This window comes from Aotus nancymaae, unplaced genomic scaffold (assembly GCF_030222135.1).
Source record: "Aotus nancymaae isolate 86718 unplaced genomic scaffold, 86718_ANA_hifiasm-v0.15.2.pri h1tg000029l, whole genome shotgun sequence".
NCBI lineage: Eukaryota > Metazoa > Chordata > Mammalia > Primates > Aotidae > Aotus > Aotus nancymaae.
Window position 1 is genome coordinate 50,521,010 of NW_026988442.1, and position 20,026 is coordinate 50,541,035.

The 20,026-nt window shown below is 31.3% G+C and overlaps 1 protein-coding gene across 14 annotated transcripts in view; it reads right to left on the reverse strand.

Annotated features, from left to right (window-relative positions):
• Positions 1 to 20,026, reverse strand: part of SLC4A10 (solute carrier family 4 member 10) — a 359,094-nt gene that overhangs the window by 101,509 nt on the left and 237,559 nt on the right. For 5 of the 14 annotated variants that reach the window (XM_012440527.2, XM_012440531.2, XM_021672516.2 and 2 more), the window contains exons 6-8: positions 12,939 to 13,127; positions 4,036 to 4,127; positions 2,762 to 2,851 (exon numbers count right to left, since the gene is read on the reverse strand). In XM_012440527.2, coding sequence (XP_012295950.1) covers positions 2,762 to 2,851; positions 4,036 to 4,127; positions 12,939 to 13,127 — 371 coding nt within the window. The remainder of the gene's footprint in view (positions 1 to 2,761; positions 2,852 to 4,035; positions 4,128 to 12,938; positions 13,128 to 20,026) is intronic. The other 9 variants (XM_064382671.1, XM_012440534.2, XM_021672519.2 and 6 more) reach the window with 3 other exon arrangements.

Sequence of the window (20,026 nt, forward strand, 5' to 3'; positions counted from 1 at the left end):
ATATTATTCTATATAATTATATATTATTCCTGGAGCAACCTTATATTTTGTGTTTGTGTACTATATACTTCATGAAGAAACATATATGACAAATCAGCCACCTTTTTTTGTTTGATTATTTTTTGAGACAGGGTCTCACTCCATCACCCATAGTGGAGTGCAGCAGTTCAATCCCAGCTCACTGGAGCCCCAAACTTCCTGGCTCAAGCCACCCTGATCTCCCAGTTCAGCCTTCTGAGTATCTGGGACTACAGGTGCACCACCATGCCTGGCTAATTTTTTCTGCATTTTGTATAGATGAGGTCTCACTATGTTACCTAGGTTGATCTCCAACTCCTGAGCTCAAGTGATCCTCCTGTCTTGGCCTCCCAAAATGCTGGGATTACAGATGTGAGCCACCATGCCCTTGGCCACTTAAGCAACTTTTAATATAACAAAATATTATGTTTAAAGACCTGAATGTGATGTCTTATAAAATTATAAATACCTAATGCAGCTCTAGGGAATGTAGGTTGAACTACATCCCTAAGACAACTGTCAAGTGAATGCAAACACTTGGAATGGACAAGAAAATATCCTGGAAGCTTCTGGTCTTCTGAATAGGATCTCGAAGAAATCAAGCTATACTATTCTGGGTCTGTATTTACACTCATGCTTCTGGGCTCTCCAGACCTCACCTTTATGCTTAAAATGGAAAGATTTCTTTATTCTGGGCCTTTGATACTTAAGCTGTGGATGAGAAACAGTTACATTGCTAGGGGAACAAGGAATAAGATTAGATAGAAGACCAAGGTGAAATTGGAAGTATCTGGGCAAACTAAATACTAAAAATTAAAGGAAAAACAGATGGAAATTTAAGGAGAAAGTTTAAGTCTTCAGCCCATTATAGAAAGTACAAGAAAATTCATAGGGATTCTCTGGGGAGAAATGTTGTCTTGACACTAACTTGCCACTGATCTTGAGCAGCTCTCTTAATTGCTCTGGGATTCAGCTTTCTTGCTGACTAAATGAGATGTCTAAGGTTCCCTACAGTTCAAGGATTATATAATAAAATTCTTTGTAATATGTTTCTTACACTAAACCTAGATGCAAAAGAAAGTTCTTTCTATGTAAAAAATTATGTGAAGCCTTCTCTGGGTCATTTGAAGTAAAAGAAAACACCACCAACATAAAAATCACATTCTACTGTCAGTTTGAAAAAGACAAATAGTGTTTTGACACATCTGCTTTTTAAAAGTATTATGGGAAACTAAAACCTGGCAATTAAGGATATTTTCTAAATCATTTCTTAAGTAAGTAAGTTTGATAGGTCTATCCACTAGAAGGGTTATAAATATGTAGGTTAAATGTAAATGGAATAAGTATGATCTAGTCATATATGATGAATAAAGACCTTTTTTCTCTTAACACCACAAAATGTTTGGAATCTGCGTATTAAGATTCTGGGGTTCAGAATCTGCATATTAAGACTTAAAATATTAAAATAGTAAACTAACCTGGAAACTAGCCAAACTTTGATAAATTCAATGCTAAACTAAAATCATAAGGCTAAAAAAAATCAACTCATGCACCTGCAAAATCTGGCACTAAAATTTGTTTCCCTAATGATAGATCACAATTGCTCTTTTCAAATCCTACTTTTCTGCCCTCTCAGGCTTTAAAGTCAAAAACCTTACTCAGTCTTTTTAAATTCCAAAACTAGGCTTACATTATTTTGAATCTTAAAGGATTCATTCAACAAATACATACCAAATACTATTTAAGACACTAAAGATCCAGTGGAGACCAAAATATTTAATTTCTGACACTACCATCTCTACTACTAATGATAACAACAGTAAGTGTAACCACCTTTTATTAAGTACCTGCTATATGCCTAGCACTGTGCCAGGATCTCTATATATATTATCTCATTAAATCTTCACAACGAAATTGTAGTTTTCTTACTTTACAAATGAGAAGGCTGAACTTTTGAGAACTTCTCTAACATCAGATGGTTTATAATGCCAGAGTTGGGATTGAAGATCTCACGCTCTTTCTCAAAAGCCATGTTCTTTCTAGTGTGCCATGCTATGAACATGAAACTGAGGAATATGGGCAGCTGACACTAAGTAGAGGCTTCTAGAAATTTAACTTGCCTATTAAAAAAAATGAAATGGGACAGTGATCAAAAATGTGATGAGAAAGAAAAGGATTAAAAGAAAGGAAATCGACTTTCGACTCTTCCATAGTTTTAATAGTTTGGGGGGACCAGAAGATGAGACTACTGCCTACAAGTGGCAATCTTCATTTTGTTTCATATGTTATAAAGTATTTTTGAAGCCTGCAAAGATAGATCACATAACCAACAGCGAAACGATGTGGAGATATAAAATTCAGTATATAAAGGTTATATTGTTTTTAACAAGTTAAATCACAATTTATTTGAAAGCAGGAGCTATGTGATTTATAATGATTGTTTCTGAGGATGTTAAATATGCCTTCTTTATACTGTTAATGTGTACATACATAAATATGCAGCTTGTTACATTACTGCTTTTAAGATCATTTCAAATTAAGAATATCAGAAATTAAATGTATGGCAGTTTGTGACAGTTTTTTTCCAACTTGCAGATGAATGAAGATGCAATGCTTTAAAAAGATAGTTCTTAGAGTGGTAGATGGAATACATTTGAACTGGCTTAATGTTTGAACCACATGCCTCCACACAGTGAAATGAGCTTTGAACCACTGTAGAAATACAGCCCGAGTATGCCCTCACCTCTCTCTCTTGCTGGTGTGGAGGTCCTTTTTCATGCCTTTGTTTCATCCCACATGGACTAGTATGCCCCTTTTGTTGGCCTCCCAGTCCCTGCACGCATAATTAACAGACTTAAGCTGGTACACCATGCTCCCACGGAGACTCCGCCAGGCACCAGAGGGAGAGCATGCACACAACTAGACCTAGATCATTTAGGCATTGTCAGAGGGATTCTGAAACAGGTCCAAGTAGCTGATCACTATTAATCTTTTCAGAACCTTGATTCAGGCTACTTCCTCCACTGATGTCACCCATCCCACCTCCTCCCACTACTACAATTATTTCCAGTGCTAAGGGCTTTATTAAAATATTACCCTGAGTTACTTCTATTTCAGCCACTCAGATAAACAGAATTGTTAATCTGCCTTATTCTCATCAAGTATTGAAATTCCTTCTTTTTTGCCTTGTCATTTTTTTTTTTTTTTTTTTTTTGAGATGGGGTCTCACTCTGTCATCCAGGCTGGAGTGCAGTGGCATGAACTTGGCTCACTGCAACCTCTGCCTCCTGGGCTCAAGCAATCCTCCCACCTCAGCCTTCCAAGTAGCTGGAACCACAGGCACGCACCACCACACCCGGCTAGAAACTTGTCTTTTCTACTCAACTGTTACTTTGCCATAGCTTGCAACAGCAATTGTACAATGTCAGGAATTTGCTAATCAAAATCACATTATTGTAACTGACTCATTATTTTCTCAGAATACATTCAAGTTAATGATTTCATTTCAGTTGTCTCCAATTAGATGTATTCCTCAACACAGTCAGTTCTTAATATGTTTTTATTGAAAACTCTGCTAGGTGTTACTATGTCCTTCTAGAATTTCCTTACAGTAATGACTTTTTCTTGATTATATTAACAATTAAGTTTTATATTATGATTTGCTTTCCCACAAATAGAGTAAAGGTAATTTTGAACACAAACTAGCCAAAGTTTTTAAACAATAGTTTAAATTTCTGTTAAATTCCCCGTGAAGCCCAGTTATTCTTTTTGTTGGAAGAGATAATATTATACCAAGTGGCTGAAACCTGAATACTATGCATAAAACTCACAGGTTCAGTTTTTTTTGAATAAGCAAAATGTTACATGTGGACTTAATGCTGACTTTATATGTAACAATATCAAACTTTGACAAGAAACAAAAAAAGTGCATGCAAAATATTGTGTCAACACCTCTTAAAATGGGTAGTAATTTCTAGTAGTAATTTAGCAACTTACATGAGATGGAGAAAAGCTCACCTTGCTAAAGTCAACAGTGCTGTTTTCTCTGCTAACATCATTTTTATTTTCAACACAGGCTGGAGCAGACTGCGGAGAAACAACCTGACCTGCTAAAAGAGATTGTTGTGACAGAATACAAACAATTACTTACATAGTTCTAGATATACTGAGTGAAATATGCACTTCAATTAAACTAAACTAACAGGTTTCTTAATGAATTGATGATGTAAGCATGAAGGGTCATATAAATAGTTCTATTTTAATACAAAAATTCTTATTTGTCAGTTACAGGTAGAAATGGGAGAATTCAGCAAAAAAAAAACACAATTTTCAGATAAAAATTCTAAATGATTCTTTTCAATAAAGATTATCTATAAAAATATATAAATGTTACCAGGATTTTGAAGCATCATTGATTTTAATCAAAACTAATGGTATATATAAAAAGATAAGATAGACATCTGTTAAGATTTAAGCTCAGCATGAAGAATTAAAAATGTAAAGTATTAAAAAGAACAAATATTTATCTGAAAATGACACAGTATATTTTTAGGTTCTATTGCATCTAAAAAGCCAAACCAATGAAAAACATTTATCTGGCCATAAATCTTAGAGTTTTCTATATAAAGGGGTTCTTTTAGAAATACCTTTATTTCACACAATATGAACCCAAGGATGTGATTTTATGCCTGACTATTCTATTACATAAGCATACTGATACTAGTCTCTGATATAAAAAAGATAAAAACTTGAATTGTTTTAGTTTTCCATTAACACTAAACTAAAACATAATTATTTTGTAGTTCTTTTCCCTATTATAGGGAAGATGATGAAAGTTAAGTGGATAGCAATGCTGGGAGTGTGGCAATGACCAGAAAAGGTTAAATTCCATCATTCACTAAATACGAAACACTGTTGCAGTAAGTCATCTGAAATTTGTTCATAATTAGCAATGCAATGAAAATTAAACCTCTCCCCATTTTATTGGTTCTTTTTCTGTAAAATGAGTAATGACAACCCAACTTTGAAGCCTTGCCCATGTTTATGATAATAACTCAATGACTCAAAATACTGCTTTTATTCACATCCATTGTAGATGTTAGAAATAGTCTCTCTGCCTGGCTCTTCTCTCTATCTACCTAAATCCTAATTTTATTCTAAATTCGCCTTTAGTGTCATTTCTCATTACTTCAGTCTCTCTGAACTTTTCTAAACTCCAGAGTAAATGCAAAACTCCCCACAAAACCCATTTCTTTAAATTATCTCCTGAAACCTCATTTATTCTTTGTTACCTAGAAATTACCAACTGCAGTTAAAAATACTAATTATTTATTTTCAAATATTACTATAATTTTGCTTTTTGGATCAGTAAGCCTCTCAAGCAGGGGTCATTTATTAATAGGAATAATTTCATTGTTTAAAGTTGTTATAATGCCAGAAAGTAATAGGATTAATATTCTTCTAGAACTTAAAGATTTCACTACTTTCATTAAACAATGTAAAAGAATATATCTGGAGAAGATAAAAATAAAATGACTTTTTAAAATAAGTTCACCTCAAACCATGTTCACAAATTCTGATTATAGCATATTCTAGGGAAATATATAAACTTCACATAAATGTCAGAAAGCTACATAAATTATTTTCATTCTCCCATTTCTAACCACAATGTGCAGCTATGACTGTGAACTGTTCATTAGCAGCCTTTCAATTTACCATTCTCAAAATAATAACTGTAGTTTTAAAAAACCTTTTACATAATGCATTTGTGCTACTAACAGATGTCTTCAATCACCAGTTTCACATCATTCTCCATATTTTAATGAATTAGAACATTAGATGTATTTAAAACTAAATTTATTGACTATTCTGTAAAATTGAGTGGTGAAATTCAAGTCATGGAAAAATTAAACATTTATCTGCTTTCTTATAATAATTCATTTAATGTGGTATAAACCTACATGGAAGAACAATTATTTAGTTCTATCACCGAACATGTACAAAACAAAAGTCAACCCAGTGCAAAATCATTAACTTTGAAGAGATTAAATTTTGAATTGGATAGAAAATATATGGAAACTTAAAATTTGAAGAAATTGAATACCTTATGTTTTCATTTGTATACTTTAAGAAGACCATTTCATAAATTATCTTCAGCTCAGGAAGTATCTTTAAAACACTGACAATTGCATTTCTCCTTGTAAATAATTATATTAATTAATAATTAATATTATATGTAATAATTATAAGTAATATATTTTGAGATTTATTGTTGTATGATATTCTTGTTCTAAAATAGGAACAATTTTATAAAATATTACCTTATATGGTTGATAATGAAGAAGGGATTTAGAAACTATTTTTTATAAATATTTTAAGTGATGTTGATAATGACCTAGTTGAGAGTTTAACTAGCAGGAGACATACCAGATTACAGTAAACTTCTTGCTAGTCCTAGATTTTAGATATGTCTATAGAATGTATGTTAATATAAAAAGCATAAAAACTACTAGCCTATGATATAAAAACCACAAATTGTTTATATTTCATATTTCAGAGTAGTAGTAAATAATAGGAGTAAATATTCATAATTAAATATATTTATTCACATCAAAAGTCCTGCAAAGTTTAAATAGCATTTCAAATCTTGTTATTATTTCTAAAAATGAAAGTTAATTTGTTAAAGTTGAAACAATACACATTAAACGTGTATATCCTCAAGGCAGTTTTCACAACTTGGTAGTATATAAAACAATGTATACATACTATTTAAAAATTAAGTTAACAAGTTTGAATTGGGTTATTTTGAAAAAACAGAAGTTTTTTTAAAAGCTTAACATTTTATTTGCTGTATATATATATATATATATATATATATAAATATATAACTAATATTCACACATGAATTATAGTCCATAGAACTAATTGAAACCTCATAAATTAAAAATAATTTTTATAGTTCTGTGATCAATTGTAATCTTTGTTTAAATATATTTTTCTTTAGTTTATGCCAATTATTGCCACCTTTCAGAAGAAGATGATGGGAATAAATTTCAAAACTAATTTCATTAACTGAAATACTACTACCTAAGAAGAATCAAAAAATTCAGATTTTGGAAGGGCATCTCTTATTTTCTTGGTGATGTCTAAGGCAATAGTGGTTCACAGAATGATAAATTTTAGATACAGAATTTTTCTTTTAGCCAGGAGTGAATATTTTCCTAACAGAATTACAAAGAATTTGCTAGGATATTTTCTCCTCAAGGAAAAAAATTAGTATAAAGTTAGGATTTAACATTCATATATGTGTGGAAGCTTTATAAATGCTAATTGTATACAGTAATTTTTTAAAGTGCTATATACCACAGTACTTACAAATGATTTTTACCTGTTTTTTAATATTACCTTTGTCCGCTGATCACTGCCCATATTATTTTCTATAAATGAATGTCATTGCAATGTTTAATTATTTCTGTTATTATAATACCCACATAATTTTGAGGTATGAGATCACTATGAAAAAAGACATTAATTCAGTAATCTGATTATATTCAGAGTAAGTTACTTAAAAACTAATGAAAAGTAGGTATCACTAAGATTAACTGGTATCTGTGATTATTTAAATGTAAATAGAAACATTTGAGAAACCTAATATCATCCTTTGCTATTTACTAAATACATTTTTCTGACCTGTTAAGCTCAAGAGTTCTTCATCTTAAATCAAAATTTCTAATATTTGTTTGATATCTTATCAATTAAGATGCATATTATATAGTATTCATGTTACCACCCATTTGAATTCCTTTTCTTTGAGTTATATGAATTTATTTTTTCCTCTGGACCTCCATGTAGGGATCATATATGTCAGATAAAAAGTTACTCTAGACCATGTATTTTTCTAGGGCAAATTATAATAGATATGAGGGAAGCATAGGAGAAAATTAAGAGTATTTTGAGTAAATACTGACTAGAAAAATGAAGCTCTGTTTTCTGCTTGTTACAACATAACTTTTTCACTAAGTGTATTGTGAAACTGGCAAAGTCATTTTCTTTATCATAAAGTTGTGGGGAAGGAACATGAGATTACATCTAAAGTACTATTTCATAACCGTAAGCAGTATTATTAAAGCACCTCATTATTGGAAAACAAAAGGTATATTCTGAAAAACCCTGTTGAGTATTATATTAACTCATTTGTCTTTAGATATTGTTCTCTTCTTTAAGTATGCACATATGTATTATAAAACAGCAGTGTAGCAACTTTTAAATTTATATTTGGCCAAATTGATATCAATAGAATATACTACATAAATGTATCATTACTTTCTACTGCTTAATCCACTGTAAATCACATGCACTAGAAGGAAACTGGGATGAAGACATGGAGGTACATTACTATTAACCTAGAGACCAAGCTGGTTTACACTACCTCAGAAACCTTCAACGCATTTAGAGTACCCAAAGGGTAGGAGATGAGGGAGGTACAGAGATGAGATGAGCCTGTTAGAGACAGACACAAGACAGAGCAAAATAAAGAAATATAAAGATGAATGACAAAGTTACATACATGTGTAACAATACATTTATTCATGGGAATAGAAAACATGAAGAAAGAGGGCTAAATATTTAGAAAATGTTGATTAGGTGAGCTACACTTCAAAAACATGAAAACTATGCACACAATTAAACTTGGAGAAAAATTAGTATGCTGAAAATAACACATATAAGAAATAACAAATTCAAACACATCATACTAGAATTATGTTCACTCTTAAAATCTAGTCTTGACATTCCAAAAGTGTCATGACAATACAGCCTCCAGGCAGACCCATCAGTTGTGTCAGTAATGTATCTCAATTTTATTGGAACAGTGGAAAATATCATATTTATTAAACAATGTTTAATTATTTAATATACACAAATATTTTAATATGTTTTATCTCAAGCAATTTTAAGAATTATTATTCTAGCTTTAGTTTTTTCTTCAAAGGTAGATCATTATGAGGCACAAACTTTAAACTCTGGATATCTTATTTATGAGACCATTGTATTAAAAAAGCAATAAAACATACAAATATCTAAATACATAAAGACAGCATGCATCTAAAAATTAAAATACAGCATTTGTAAAAGAAGCAAGTATAATGTAATAAATCTGATTTCCAAAACCATAAATAAATACCATGCACAATATGTATGTGTACATTGCTTTAAAGGCTGAAATCTACCCAGGCCTAAAGAGTGAACTTTATGTCCCATCCTTCCAAACAACTGTTCTTCAGTAACCTATGGCTTTGAACAGTAGTTAGAGACTTTCTGTACTGTAACTCCTTTTGAGATCCTAAATAAAAGGTACAACTGGAAAGTATTCAGACTAGGAAAGACGAAAGATAGAAGGAAAACGAACAGAGTTAAAAATTATTGGTAAAGAATAGAGCAGAATAAAGATACACTATACTTAAGAAAACTAATTATCTCAAATTATATTCAAAAATATGAAAATTATCACAGGGGCAATAATATTTTATAATAGATTCATAATCCCAATGTCTCAAAAGGCAATTGAATACATGACCCAAATGATAAATACAGATACTGATAAATTTTGCCTTCTAGATCACTTAACACAAAAGTCTTCTTTTTGGTTTTAGAAAATCTTCCTAGTACAAATAATTATTTGAATATTTTTGATATATTTATTTTGAGTGTTTTACCACCCATACTCTTTTCAGGGTACTAATGTCAAAGTAGATATTATTTTTCTATTATTTTTGCTGTTGTTTTGCCAAATGTAACTGTCACTTTTTATTGAAACAGCAGAATCAGACATTTAATTCTCACAGTTTTGATGCTTAATGAAAAGTGAAAGTTAAACACAGCATGGTGGCATTAAAAATGCATGGTGAATCCATAGCATCCTGCATGTTAGCCCTGAAGAGAATGTAGAATACCAAGAAAAAAATTATTCAAAAAAGTAAACTAGTGTATTTAGAAATGAGATTGACAAATTATCACAAATCACTAAAAAAGGAATGAACAAAAGATAGTAGACTAGGGAAGGAGAAGATAAAGAAAATACACTATTTTATTAACATAATCTATAAAACAGGGAAGACCCCATTTGAAATACAGTGTTTGAATGTTTCACCCCTGAGAGTATTGCCAAGGTAGCATACTCAAGATATAAGTTCAATTAAGAAGTAGAAACTTTATTCTCTATGACTCTTTCAGACTTATCTACATAAGCATCAATTTGTTTTTGAAGAAATTTCAGCACATTAAACAAGAAGCAGGGACTTACTTCTACCACTATGATTAGGGAGGAAAATGTGTTCTGTTTTCAAGTTTCTGGAAACATCTTTGCTCTATTTAATTTCTATTCTATAATATTTTTTAAAAGCCAAATGTTTTGCATAATAGATTTTATTCAGATTTTTAAAAATTAAAGTATCACCTTTACTTTTTTGAGTTTTGAAATCCTTTTGCATCTCTATTATTGCACAAAAATTTAAATCTCTATTGCATATTTAAAATAATGTCCAATTTATATTTATGGCTATTAATTTCAATTTGTTTATGTATCTAGAGTTTGTTAGGTTTTAGAGTTCATAAGTAGATTGAGAATCTTAGTAGTAAAGGTCTTTCATACTTTTTTTCACTTTTGGGTAGGAGATTTATTTCTAAATTGGTGAAGTCTATACATATTTTCAGAATTCTCAACACACATAATTATGCAAAGTGTGTGAGGAAGCAAAACAGAGTCATAAGGAGGTGTTATAAGCTTAGGCTTAGAAAACCACTTCTGACAGCATACTCTACAACAATACTTAATTGGGTATATGAATCTTATTAGAAATGTTTCCAAGTTTTTATTGCCCTTACGTATGCCTCAAAAAGATTGTATGTGTTCAGATAAAGGCTGATTGTACAGATGGTGACAGAATCACTTCAGAACCACTCAGATTCTGGTTTTCGGGAAAACCAAACCATTTCTTAAATAAGACAAAAAGCAGGCTCTCAGAAAACCTTGTATCTATATGTAGATTTGTGATTCACAGTTATAATTCTATCATCTCTTCTTATGTTTAATAGAAGTTTAAAGTAGTAACAAACAGTGTGCCTAGATCTGCATATTACAATTAATAATTGATCCAAAAAATTCTACAGCCTCTTACCTCAAAAAAACAAAATGCAGTGAAATTATTGTATAGTAAACAGTATCTCCAATGAAATTTAATGTATAAATCATAAGTAGTTCAAAATCCAAGATCCTTGCCTCTTTGAAGAAACATACCTCTTTCTCAAAGATGTATATTTTATTATCTGATTTCCAGCAAAAATCATGAAGGCAAAAGTTCATTTTTATAAAATCTGCGTGCATTCTTAGAAAGTTAATTCCTGGGTATATTTTAATAAAGTTTTTGGAATAATGCAGACATAAGCCCATAGCCAAAATTAGTAAATATCTGAGTCTATTTTAACATTATCATACCAAATAAATACTAGAATTATAAGCATAACAAAAGCACTACATTTGTAATACATCTCTTAGAATATAAGAGCCTGAAATTTTGTTACCTTATGTATCACATATTTTAAAGCAAATTGTGATTTAGAATATAAATATGTTTTAAATATATGATTTTATTCCAAGCAAGTTAAATCTCCTCAGAATGTTCAGTAGACTCTATAAACACAAGTTGGTTTTTACCATAAAGAATTCACAATTATTTTATTGAACATATTATATGTACAACTATACACTCTTCTATGTAACAAAAATGATTTATATTCAGTCAATGAAAAGTCGGAAAAATCAAATGAGTATTTCAAAAATGATTTTTGTCATTAATAAACTGGTTTTATATTCTGAGACAAAAAAATTATACCTAATCATCTTTATTTAATGAAGCATTTCTTAATATTTGTTTATGTATGTATATTTAATTCAGTAGTACGAAAACTGATTAAAATTCCCATATGAAGTAAAGTCTGGAGAAAACTAATTTTCATACATTTTTATTTAAGGCATCTCTGAAGCTTTTGAAAATAGGGTGAGATTACATGATATTTCATGCTGTCAATACATGTGCTTTCATCCATTTGTGGAAATCAGTCTTTCCAGTAAAGCATTTGAAAATACTTTTCGTTAATTTTTATCTTTTAGAACTGGAAACTTTTAAAGCTGATTGAAGTTGAACAAATTCAAATCATCTTCATGGTAATCTCATTTTTTTCATAAGAATAATGGAAAGGATGGATGATAACAGGAGATTCCTAAGCAACTTCCTTAGTGCAAATGATGATGAGTTAAATAAATGCAAGGAGAGAACAAAAAATACAGGGAAGATAAAATAGTCTGGAGCATAAATCATAGTAAGTCAAGATTGATAGGATACAACAGTGGTCATCTATGTTGGTGTATGAGGATGGTAAGTGAGGTGGCTCCATCAATGTTGAAGATGCCACACTACAAACAGCAATGAGTCCTTGAACTGGAATCAGCCTTAATGAATGTAAAGCCGCAATCAATGCAGTGACTGGTCTTTTCATTTTCTCTACTGGAATTTGTTAACTATGAGCAACATGAAACCAATATCTTTCTTCTACAAACACTAGAAGATGACCATGATGGCATAAGTCAAAGCCCTTCATTACATTTTTAAGCTACAGGACAAAGGCTAGGACCTTATTTGGTATTTGCATTTTTTCCCTGAACCTTTCGGGAAACTTAAATTCTTTTCTAAAACTTTTACAATTTGATGCTTGATAATAAGATCATATACTCATGTGAAAGAGTTTACAATAATCTGAATTTCAAAAAATAATTTTCTTATAAAACAAATTTTAAAAGATTAGAAGCACTTTGATATTTCAGAGATCTATAGTAGACATAAAGAGCACAATAAACAAACATTTACCATTTTTGTCCATGGAATTTGGTTCTGACTGTTTCTTGCCAATATCAGCAAAGGAACGAACAATGGGAATCCTGTTGGTGAGTTTTTTCTGATTCTGATGATGATGCTGTTTCATCAATGCCTCATGGACCCTGTGGCGTACATCTTCATTCAGCTGACCTGAGCTCACTTGTTGGTCAAGAACCATATCTGAAGAGAAAAGGCCGGAAGAAGATGAGCACAGCTTTCCTCTAGCACATATGCCAGCCGTGAACCACTGAGTCCAAATATGCAAGCCCTAAACAATATTATTTATCTTGAAATAGGAAAAACTTCCTTAAAAAATTTCTAAGTAGGGTCTTATAAACAGAAATTTATTTTCCATTGTAGAAATGTTGCACAAGAAGGACTTGGGCAAATTTTAATTATAAACAATTCTATTTTAAATATATAATTGTTATTAAGTATTATTTTTCAAATGGGTATAGTTGCATTGAGAAGAAAGTTCTTTATTTCTCATCATTCACACTGCTGGTAGGAATATGTATAGAGATAATATCAAAATTCATAGTGTGTTTAAATTTGAAAAGTTGTCTTATACGTATATTTTAATATTCTTCCCACTTTCTAGTACAGAATAATTTTCTTGTTTCCTCATTAAGTAAACAAAAGTCTATCTGTGAAACTCTGATGCAAGGAGGCCTATGAAGCGATCTAGCTACTGAATTTGGAGAGTAAACAATTCTGTTTCACATGGATAGAAAACAAGCCCTTTCTCAAACTTTCCTTGAAACACACTCCCTTGAGAATGTTAGATTAAAAAGACATTCTATAACTGCAAAACAAAGATTGGAAGGTGGAATTTCAGAAGTCTATAATTAAGCAGATTATTTACCATACATAGTATCAAAGATGTCAATAAAATAGATTAGTAAAGGCATTTTAAGTTTCTTAGTGATATTAAGATCACATCAATAAATGTTTGTGTAATTAATCTGCTTTCTGATTATCAAATGTGAACTCTAATTTTTTTAGGCATTAACACCTATGTAAAGCAGATCACAATGAACTGCCTTCCACTGCCTTTTTGAGTACAATAAAAGTTTTAAAGTTAGCAGAATGCTCCCTTACCAACAATGTTTTCCTTCAGTGTGAAAGGGAAATGAACTAGGGGACAGATTTAGGCCACTTTATGACATTCTAGCTAGATGACTTTGCAGAGTTGAACAGCCTCACTGTCCTTATTTGTAGAATGGAGATAATAATATCTATATCATCTGTTGATGCCAAGACTAATGACATAAAGCACCTGATGCACTGATTGGAATATTGAGGCTATCAGTAAATATTTCCCAGTACAGGATTTTCTTTGCAATTTTCATTACATAGATTACGGGTTTCTGGTTTGAAATTTGTGGTGGTTTTAATATATTCATATTTTGTAACAGTTTATCAAGTAGAGACAAAATTGGGCTTATCAATAGCAGAAAATCCAAATTAAACTATCTAAAACAATTTTATTGACTCACATAACAGAAAGACCAAAGTTAACTTGGCTCTAATTCTGCTTCTCTGTGATTCTGTTAACCTCTCCTCCTTTATAGTAAGCTTTAACCTCAGGCTGATTTTCCTTATGGTAATAAGGTGGCTTCCAGCAGCAACAAGGAAATATATATTTTTGTTCATATACAGTGAGAAATATATTGGTATTTTGTGACTTTCTCCTGGAAGAGTTATTTTTTTTCCTGGCCAGGAAAAATTATCCTAAGTCTAACTGACATAGCCCTGCCCATCTTGAACTAATCACTGGCAAAGGAGATGGTATTCATTTGACTGACTTAGGCTAATAAAGAACTGCCCTTCGCTCTAGAGTTAATTCTCTAAACCAGAGATAGACAAGCTCTTTTTGTACTGAGCCAGCTAATGAATATTTTAGGTGTTGTAGGCCACATGATCTCTGTCACAAATACTGAACTTTGCCTTTGTAGCATCAGGAAAGCAGCCACAGGCTTTCACAAATGAGCCTGGTTATGCTCCAATAAAACTTTTTTATGGATGCTGAAATTTGATTTTCATATAATATTCACATCAAATATATTAACTTCCTTTTTATTATTTTTCAACCATTTAGCATATAATCACCATTCTTTGCTCAAATGCCCTAAAAAATCAGAGAGTAGGCCATATTTGGCACATGGGGTATAGTTTTCTCTATCATTTTTGTGTTTACAACGGAAAGAGGTAGAATGAATATTTGGAAGTCACCCATAATATATACCTGGAATGTTTGAAAGTCAGTCACTATAATTACCTCAAAGGTCCCTTCCAATTCTGAAAATGTATGATACTATAGAATAATATTTAAATCTATTTTTCAGTTCTTTGGAGATCAGTAGTTATAATACCCCTGGGTTAATCTGAAATAAAGGAGATAATAAATTGTCAACATATATGACATTACACTGAAACCTTGTGCTAAGATGGAAAAATGTATATAAAATATGCATATACTTCATAATGGAAGTTGTAAAGTGGTTATAAATAAGATTACCAATACGATATCATTGTAAGGCAGTTCCAACCATAAGCCATGATATGAATTCCCCATTCAATATTCTAGTCAGAATTTAAAGTAATCACATAGTAAACCTTGAATGTGTTTATGATTTTTAATTTCTATTAAAGCACAATGTTTTCAGGCTCGAACACTACAAAACCCATAGGTCACTATCTTCACAGTTTTTCAAAGATAAGATTTTTATTTGAAACAGTTAAGTATGGAAAAGTAAATGTAAAAGATAAAACATACTCATCTGTTCGTTAGTTACAGAGAAATACACAGTAAACTTCTCCAAAGTATAGCTGTATCAAATTATATCTTACTTGTCTGGAAAAAATTAATCATTTTTCTTAAGAATATAACTTATAGTGGGGTAAGATTTAAGTACCAAAAGGAATCTGAATTAGTAATCACTTACATTGTTCTTTTCACCACTACAATATATATTAGTATTAACTTGAAAAGTGTGAAAGGATAATGGACCGTAATGGCTTTGGGTCCAGAGTGAAGTCCTGCAATTTCAGCAGGCTATGATGCCTAAATAATACAGTTTAGTCTACCGCAGGATCTGGATGATAAGAGATAAAGCAAGGAAAAAAAAAGGACAAATAGGTCACACTTTACTAACACTAAGTAGGCTCTGGAAACACTAGTAGCACTTGTGGAAAAAGGCCTCAGAAAAATGAAAAATTGTTTTTCATCCTATCAGGTAACTTTTATCATAATCCATCTTGAATGAAAGCCCCTAGAGGCAATGACATATTGCAGATTCTATATAAATCTCTGCCTTTTTGAATTTGATTGCCAGCACCAAAAGGATTGTATGTACTAAAGAGGTAAATTACAAAGAATACTTACTTTTCAGACCAAGGATTGTCACAGTATAGGCAAGTTAAAAAATATATGGTTATTCCTATACTCTCAAATCTATAATTACATTCAGTGGAGCAAACTGTAGATTCTTTTTTCAATGAAAGATTTTATTTTTTATTTTTTTCCCTGAAAAACATTTATTTTATTTATTTCTTTTTCTTTTTTAAAAAAATTATTCTTTAAGTTCTGGGGTACACGTGCAGATTGTGCAGGTTTGTAACACAGTTATACACATGCCATGGTGGTGGTTTGCTGCATCCATCACCCCATCATCTACATTAGGTATTTCTCCTAATGTTATCCTCCACGAGCTCCCCAGCCCCAGGTCTCAGTGTATGATGTTCCCCTCCCTTTGTCTCTGTGTTCTTATTGTTGAACAACCACTTATGAGTAAGGACATGCAGTGTTTGGTTTTCTGTTCTTGTGTCAGTTTGCTGAGAATGATGGTTTCCAGTTTCATTCATGTCCCTGCAAAGGACATGAACTCATCCTTTCTATGGCTGCATCATATTCCATGGTGTATATGTGCCACATTTTCTTTATCCAGTCTATCATTCATGGGCATTTGGGTTGGTTCAAGTTTTTGCTATTGTGAACAGTGCCACAATAAACACACATGTGCATGTGTCTTTATAATAGAATGATTTATAGTCCTTTGGGTATATACCCAGGAATGGGATTGCTGGGTCGAATGGTATTTCTATTTCTAGATCCTTGAGGAATCGCCACACTGTTTTCCATAATGGTTGAATTAATTTGCACTCCCACCAACAGTGTAAAAGCATTCCTATTTCTCTTTAAATGAGTTGGGGGCTATGATTGATAATCTGTCCATTGTACTAACTTTGGTTTGGTTTTAATTTCTTCCTAATTCTCATTGACAGAATTAGGTTAAAGTATACACACACTACAGAGAGGATATTTTCATCATTAATCTTCATAATGCTTAATTTTAAAGAGATTAACATAGACTGTAAAATTCCCTGTAATTTATATGAATATAATTCAGAAACATATTCGGTACAATTAATCTCCATATCAGAGTAAATTGTGGTAAGAAAATATATCTGGGGAATATTAGATTTGAAAAGGTTAAGTAATGTTTTGAATGATAAAGTTTAAACTTATTGAGTTTCCTGAAACATTGGGAAACAGATATATTTTAAATTAACTTTAGCCAAAAGAAAATCCCACTTTAATTATACCAGAAATTCTTGACAGACCTGCCAGATATAAATGGGATTTTTTGCTACTAAGTCTACAAAAATATCTTAAGGAATTATCTGAGTCTGTTAAAAACATATCAGAACATTGATATAAAGATCCTTGATCATTACAAAACAATATCTGGATCATATTCATCTACTAGAAATTGTCTGAAAAACATCAATACTGCAAAGCCTGTGCATTCACAAAGTACTAGTGATTAGAACCCTTAAAGGTAAACTCTTACACTTAGCTTTTGTAAAACTAAAACTAGCGACTAATGTATGCGAATTATGGCTAAGAGAGAAAAATAATAATAAATAAGAGCTGAGGAAAAAGTTTCAGGGCTATTAATCACTATAGCCACAAATTATCATGAAATAGAATAAAACAAAAATTATGGCTGGGCACAGTAGCTCATGCCTGTAATCCTAGCACTTTGGGAAGCTGAGGCAGGTGAATTGATTGAACCTAGGAGTCTGAGACCAGCCTGGGCAACATAATGAGACCCCATCTAAAAAAAATTATGATTATAGGTTAGTAAAATAATTATTTCAATTTCTGCAAAGGTCATCTTCGATAAGAAACTTTCTATTTATCTGTTTATGATGAAATAGTCTCTTTCCTACTTCATACGTTGCTATGATAATAAAATATAATGATGTGGAAATACTTTGCAAAGTTAGAAGTCTTAGAAATGGAAAGCATGCTTATTTATTACAAACTTAGTAACGCAGCTCAATTTTTATAAAATAAAAATAGAAATAAAAAATAAAATAATTACAAGCAATAGAGAGAAAATGTTTTAATGAGATTATACTGAGGGCACAAATAAGTAACTTTTAAATTTAGTCAAATTATAGTTATCAGTGAGAGGGACTCTCTTCTCAGTAATGACTGTAAAGGAATCTAAGGTAATGATCTACACAAATATTTGTAATCATATTTTTCCATGTGATGTTAGCTCTAAACCACTGACATATTCTAAATGTCATTTTACAGGCTGCTTTACACTGAAAAATGGGACATTCAGGTTGGGCTACTTCAAAGTCAGAAAGATACACCCTAATTAGAAGAGCAGAAAGAATACTAAAAAGCTATTTAGGGTAACAAGACGTCATTGAACTACTTTCACTGTAAGGATAGCTTAGAGAATGTAATTTGCTTGAAAAGGCTAGATTTAACCCAGTTAACCTTCACATATTCTACAGAATTGAGCCTGGGAAAGGGGGACACAGTTAGGAAAAAATAGCATAATTTTAGACAATGAAAGTAAACTAAGGTGATAAAATGAACTGCGTTTCAGTCAAATTACCGGGGGAAATTTTCCTCATAGGAATCCTGAGAAAAGCATTAGGAATTACATAATTTAAGAAATGTAAAGACTGGCAAAAGTATAAAGGGTATGTTATGAGGCTAATTTTGCCAGGTGGTAGAATGTGACAGTTTCATTTCCCATTTCAAAATGTATTTGGATTAATCTGTTTTCAAAGGTAACGCCGTCATGTATTTAAACAGCAAAAACAAACCCCTTAGCACAAGGCCTTTAACCTTCTAAATCTTAGTTTCTTTATTTATGAAATAAGGATAAGAATAATAATACCAAGCCCAAGTTTTGAGTATTAGAAAGATAATTACACATCTAAGAGCTTTCTATACTTCAAAGTAGTATGAAAAGCCTGGCTGTTTTATTCTTAATTAAAATATAAAAATGTTTATTGGGTATTAGCAAGACCCTATAATGTAAAGGTAAGAAATTGAGTTAGTTACTATTTCAGCATTCATAGGGAGTTTGCTAATTTCTAAGTTAATCTCTTTCTCTTGATTTAGTGCAGCTACAGTAGCCTGCATACTTCTAAAAATTATACATATATGTTTAACTTTATAGTCTTTTAGGCTACAGTTATATAATTTAAAGAATAATCTCTTTACACATGTTATATGAAACAGAAGAGGACCGCTTATCTTTCTGTTTTACACATATTGCAATGCCTATCAACACCAATGACTAAATCAATAATTTTTAAGGTGATAAATGTGCCATCAAAATTTGGGTGACAGCCACTTCAAGACATCTGTTTTTCTTCAGACGGCAGTTTAATGTAATAGAAAAAACACTGGGCTTAAAGTTAGGGGCCCTTGGGTGAAATCTAGGCCATGACAATTTTAGAGGTTCTATTTTCTGATTGAAAAATGAGAATAACATCTACTTCATAGGGCTGTCTGCAGATCAAATTAGATATGTTGTTTTTCTAATACATTATTCTCATATATATAAGTAAAAACACACATACAGTTTTTTTCATTTCTATAATATACTTAAAGGATTAAGTCTTTCTATATGACAAATAAATATTATATGGAATGAATTTTATTTTTTCCCAAACTAATACTTTTTTAAACTGCCTCTTTTCTTTGCATTTTAAAAACCTCCATCAATTATTTCATTTATACTCTTTCAAAATTCATT